The 5,714-nt window shown below is 35.2% G+C and overlaps 1 protein-coding gene across 3 annotated transcripts; it reads left to right on the top strand.

Annotated features, from left to right (window-relative positions):
- On the top strand, positions 1 to 5,498 carry LOC109827350 (probable BOI-related E3 ubiquitin-protein ligase 3). Of its 3 annotated transcripts, XM_020394346.1 has the most exons (5): positions 1 to 115; positions 1,586 to 1,613; positions 1,704 to 1,822; positions 3,214 to 3,569; positions 4,653 to 5,498. In XM_020394346.1, exons 3-5 carry the CDS (start codon positions 1,714 to 1,716, stop codon positions 5,175 to 5,177), a joined length of 990 nt encoding a protein of 329 aa, XP_020249935.1. In that variant the 5' UTR covers positions 1 to 115; positions 1,586 to 1,613; positions 1,704 to 1,713; the 3' UTR covers positions 5,178 to 5,498. The 3 variants fall into 3 exon arrangements, with proteins under 3 accessions (XP_020249935.1, XP_020249942.1, XP_020249949.1); XM_020394353.1 differs by lacking the exons at positions 1 to 115; positions 1,586 to 1,613 and having other exon boundaries at positions 1,621 to 1,822; XM_020394360.1 differs by lacking the exons at positions 1 to 115; positions 1,586 to 1,613; positions 1,704 to 1,822 and adding an exon at positions 2,114 to 2,382.

Here is a 5,714-nt window from a genome sequence, read left to right as displayed (position 1 = left end):
AAAAAAAAAAAAAAAAAAAAAAAAAAGGAGAAGAAGAAACCCCCTAATCCTGAGCTCAAAATTCCCATTTCTCCTCTTGATCGTTGAGTTCTAAGGCGGCCAACGATCATCATCGGTAATCTAATCTATTTCTTGTATCTGAGATCGATTTTGTTGGATTTTTTTTAATAGTCAAGAATTGACGATCGTAGATCTCGATGATTCTAGTTTTTGAACAGATCGGGTTACGTGTTGAAGTTCTGTTAGATTTCTGAGATGATGTATCGATGTAGAAATTAATGGATCGGTCGATACAATTTGGAAATTAGATTGTTTGATGTGATAAATTATTTAGGCGATTTTGAATGTTCTGCATGTTTATGGTGAGGTTTGATGAAAAGTTTAGGTTTTAGCACATGATTCCTTGATCAATTTCGTATATTGATGGACTGAAGGGGGTAAATTGTTGACCTCAGCCAATGATTATACTATATTTGCGGAAGATTGGATTGTGTTTATGGATCAAGCTTGTATCGTTTTAAATTTTATCTGCAGTGCATATTTATGTCTACTCTGTTTGACATTTCTGCGAAAATTTTGATGTTTTGCATTTTTATATCAATTTGAAATCAGACTGTTTGTTATGGGATTTAGGATATTTCCATTTGTTGTTGGGAAAAAAAAGAACTTGATAAATGATTCATTTATTTGTGAATATTTTGGACAATTCTGATGGTGTTTGCAGGAAATGTTAGATTTCATTAGCCAAATTCTTTACAAATTTCATGTCTTTATTGAGCTAGTCATCCTAAACTGTTGACTTCAATTTTTTGATCAACTTAATATCTTTGTGGACCTAGCTCAACTAAATTGTAGATTTTAGGATTGATTTTCGGAACAATTTATTTAAGAGCTTCCAGGCAATGACATGAATTTCATTTTTTTTCCTTATTCTTTCTACTGTTCTATCAGATCAAAGACAGCTCGTGAAAATGATCTGATCTTTCTACTTTCTAGTTTCATATGTTATTTTTTAGTATTTTTATCCTTTTCTTTTAAGCAATTCTGGATTTCTCTATTTCATATGATCGCAGGGGTAACTCCCCAAGGGCTGACAGATCGGAAGTGTTTACTTTGGGCTTTTTGTATATATATGAGCAATTATTCTACTTTCATCCCTTCGGAAAGAGTTGTCTATTTTTCTCTTAAGTTTTTGGTTTTGATAGACTAGTCATGCTCTGTCATTCTCATTTCAGCCGAAAAGGCAATAGGACATAGAAAGACAACTACCTTTTTTTGTGTCTTGATTTTGAAGTTCCTACCCTAATCTGGTTTATACTTCACTAGTTCACTGAGATAATCAAACTTTCTTTTTTTGCTTTTGATGTTTGTTTTAGATTCTAATATAGTTGTCAGGTTATGGCTGTGATACAAAGGGGGTTCTTCTCGGAGGAAATCTGATTATCTTATTTTCTTGTGTAATTTGGCTTAACATTCTTGACATTAAGTGCTTATTTATGTATTAGCTGTGGAACAGAAAATTTTTATAGACTTTTCTGTTCTAAGGTACGATGAACTGACACTTCTATTTTTATTTGTTGATCAGGCAGTCATAGGGTGGTTGTAAATTTAAGGTATTAAGCTTTTGCTTCATAAACCAGCAGTCTTTTTGTTCCAGTGGATTCTGAGGAAGGTCTGTTGGCTGTGTTTGATGTTAATTTCAGGGAAGGAAAAATGTATGGTGGTAATAATGGTACTCCAACATTTCCAATATTTTTGGATGAGAATCAGCTCCAGTATAATTCTAATGCATCCACAACCCAACTCCAGCTGTTTAACAGCAGTAAGTGTGAGATTTTGTATACAAATTATATGCTTGAGAAACTTGAGATCATTTATTCTTAAAATTGTAGTATCAATAATTTAATATCCGTATTTTATGATTTGTCTTCACCACATCAATCCATTGAATTTGTTGGGTTATTGCTTTAGCTACTGATTATTTTCTTTGTAAAAATCATACATTTTAGATACTTCTACTTTTGAGCTTCATTTCATTTTCATGCTTTGATTTTGTTTTCGAAATGTTTATTATATCTAATTATCTACCCGTGTTTGGCTTATTTCGTCTTAGTTCATGGTTATTCTGAGTCGACGCTGATTACAAGGAGATGGAACAATGTTACCTGTAGTGAAACTACTTGCATATGATGGAAAATATGGCTGTCAGTGGTCTGGTTGATATGCTAGTTTTCTAGAAACTGTAGAAGTATCCTTGTGGTCGCATTTACAAATAAATTTATACAGCCTCGTTTCTTGATCTAATAATCGGACTTGGTCAATCATAATCTATCATCTGACTATCCGCGGATACTTCTTTGACATCATTACTGAGCAAGAGAGGTATGATTAAATTGAGAGCAAATAAGGGTGGTTACATGATTATTGTTAGTAGCATGCTTCACTTTACCTTCTTATTATTAGGTTTTGTTTTTGAAGTGCTATTGTTGTCATCACATATTATTTCTTTTGATACTAATCTGCTGTCCTCAACTAATGCAGAGTAGTGTGTAATAGTTGTCTTGATTTGAACTGTTCTTGGTCCGTGCACTTGTAAGAGGCTGATTGTTTATTTTGGGAATTAATCATAAGTAACACATTAACTTAGCTGAGAGCCAAGTTTCAGATCAAGTTTTGATTATTCCAAGATGTGCTTCCAACATCCAAATGTGTTGCTGGCTAGTCCTGTGTCTTGTTATACATAATGCAAATTCTTCTTGACCCATTGTCTCATCTCTAGGCTCTTTGCTAGCTAAGTAAACTTGGAAGATTACTCCTTGCCTACGGGATTTTAACTGCATGACTCAAAAGGATGACTGAGAAGGATAGATGTATCATTCAATGAACTTGCTGTCGTGGTTTTTCATGGCACAGCCTTGACTTCTTCAGTTGCTTTGGCCAAATTTGGTGCTTTCTCAACTTTGAGTTATGCTGTATACCCGAGCCCATTATAAATATGAAGGAGAAGCTAAGTAATGATGATTATTGATATTCTTTTGCTGCTAGACCACTGATATGTTTTAATTATGTGCTTTCCAAATCTATCATCTTTTCCTTTTTCTTGTAGTATCAATATGTAAAATTTTAATTGTTTACCAACTTAGCTGTCAGAACTTATAAATTATATTTGATACAAGATAAAATCTGCTGTGACCATGTTGTGTCATTCTGCAGTTCCAGCTGCATGTAATGTTGATCCAACGAACTATATGGGAACCAATAATATTTCTTCTTTAAACCGACCGAACAAAAGAAGCAGGGATTCAGAAGATATTGCTATGCAGCACAAGCTTCAGATTTCATTAAATAATTTTTACCAAGATGAGACTGACAGGTCAGCAAGTATCCCTAATCCAAACGCTGTGTCGACTGGGTTGAGATTGTCTTATGATGATGATGAGCATAACTCATCTGTCACAACTGCAAGTGGAAGCATGCCTTCACTTCCGATTGTCATGTCTCTTGGTGATAATTTGAGGAATGAAATTGAGCGCCAGAAGGAAGAATTTGATCATTACATCAGAGTGCAGGTATGAATCTTTGGTAAAATACCATATAGGAGCTTTGACCTTCAGATTTTTTAACCAACTCCATTGCTTGCAGTGTAAAGGTGTTTGTATAGCAAAAATTCTATCTTAACTACTGTTGTTTTATACTGTGAAATCAGATCACATCCTCTTCGATAGTCAGTGGATATAATAAGGATTGGACCACTCTTATTGTATATTTTGATGTTAAGTTCAAGAATTATCTACCTAGAGTACAAAGTAACAGATGCCATCGCTCCTGTTATATGTTTTGATGTTAAGTTTAAAAATTATCTACCTTGATTAACAAAGTAATGGATGTTCACTTTTTCTATTAGTCCACAAATGTGAGAAAAGAACATTGCAATGAGTTGTTAATGGATCAACATTGTTGCATATAACCAGCGGTAGGAACCTGGACCTTTTTACATGATGGCGTAAAAGCTTGGTGTATAGTACTCCATTCGTCATGTGTTCAAGTTTCTGATTGATCATGATCATGATGTCTTTGGCATAAAAGGCTTTTTAATCAAAAATCTATCTGCACGTTATATGTTATCTTTCCAATTTCTTAATTAAATGCATGACATACTTCCTTTATGATTTGTCCTTTCTCAAACAGTCAACAAGTATTTATCACAAAACCAGCAGTACGAAAAAATTATTTAAAACCTTGCAGTTTTGTTGTGACTTCTAGATTCTATGTTTAATTGGTTGGTATCTCATGAATTTCACGGGATGCTGTTCCTATTTCTTAATTAAATGCATGACGTACTTCCTTTATGATTTGTCCTTTCTCAAACCATCAACAAATATTTGTCGCAAAACCAGCAGTACGAAAATATTATTTAAAACCTTGCAGTTTTGTTGTGACTTCAAGATTCTATGTTTAATTGGTTGGTATTTCATGAATTTCACGGGATGCTGTTCCTAACTGTACCCCCAGAGTTATCATCTTCTTTTACCAGTGATAGGGATATGTTACATGGGAGTTCTTTGATCATCCTAGATTCAGTGATTTTTTATAACAAAGTCTTAATGTCATTATGTTGACAATTACCATCTGTATACTGTTTATTTTTATAGGAAGAACAATTTGCAAAGGGAGTAAAAGAACTAAAGCAGAGGCACATCACCCAATTCCTAACCACCATTGACAAAGGCATAAACCGAAAACTACATGAAAAACAACAGGAAATCGACAATATAAACAGGAAAAACCGAGACCTAGCAGATCGAATCAAGCAAGCAGCGACCGATGCCCAAAACTGGCAATACCGAGCTCGATACAACGAATCAATGGTCCACGCTCTTCAGAACAACCTCAGGCAAGCCCTCGCTGCTCAAGGAGCAGCTGATCATGGCAGAGAAGGGTGTGGAGATAACAGTGAAGTTGACGATGCTGCTTCGTCCTATGAGCCCAATACTGGACAGCAAATGCAGCAAAAGAGTAGAATTGGGGATTGCAGGGTTTGTAAAAGAAAGGAGGTTTGTATGTTGCTGCTTCCTTGTAGGCATTTGTGCCTGTGCAGAGAGTGTGATGGCATTGTTGGTGCTTGTCCTGTTTGCTTGGCTGTTAAAACTGCGAGCGTTGAGGTTTATACGTCCTGAGCGAGAGAGAGAGAGAGAGAGATGCAGAGGGAAATGGCACTTTGTTACTTGTGGGTGGTTTGCTGGTGTCTACTGTGAACTTGTAAGTATAATTTACAATTGACAGACAGTTAAAGGTACTACTACTTGAGAAATGAGGGAAGGAGATGTACAATTGAGCTCAAAATTTTAGTTAAGAGAGACCTTAATGAAAGCTTAAGAACTGTATTTTTCCTGTTGTATGCGTCAAGCTTATGGTAACTTGTTGCCATCTGAGAATATTTGATGTGCTTGAACAGAATTGCTGTATTTAACTGAAATTTTTTTTAGATGGGAACCTTATATTATGAAGTATGCTATTCCGTGTAGGAGTTTTCAAAATATGGCTGATATATATTTGACGAGCTGGCGCTCTCTTTTTCAGAGTGTCCTAAATCGGGTAATGGAAACGGCTGAGCAAAAAGATCGTACCTGTTGCTTTGAAATCTCACGGAGATTAGGTAACGTGATAGAATTCTTCAAAAAAACAGTGAAATCCATAAAAGGCGGGGGGAAAAA

Source organism: Asparagus officinalis, chromosome 1, assembly GCF_001876935.1.
Source record: "Asparagus officinalis chromosome 1, Aspof.V1, whole genome shotgun sequence".
In the NCBI taxonomy this organism is placed as follows: domain Eukaryota; kingdom Viridiplantae; phylum Streptophyta; class Magnoliopsida; order Asparagales; family Asparagaceae; genus Asparagus; species Asparagus officinalis.
Note: the sequence above shows the minus strand (reverse complement) of the source record. Positions and strands in the feature narration are given on the sequence as shown.

Coding starts and splice junctions, on each gene's coding strand:
- LOC109827350 (XM_020394346.1), top strand. CDS start 1,714: ATGTATGGTGGTAATAATGGTACTCCAACATTTCCAATATTTTTGGAT. Junction 1,823..3,213: donor ACTCCAGCTGTTTAACAGCA/GTAAGTGTGAGA, acceptor GTCATTCTGCAG/TTCCAGCTGCATGTAATGTT. Junction 3,570..4,652: donor ATCATTACATCAGAGTGCAG/GTATGAATCTTT, acceptor TTATTTTTATAG/GAAGAACAATTTGCAAAGGG.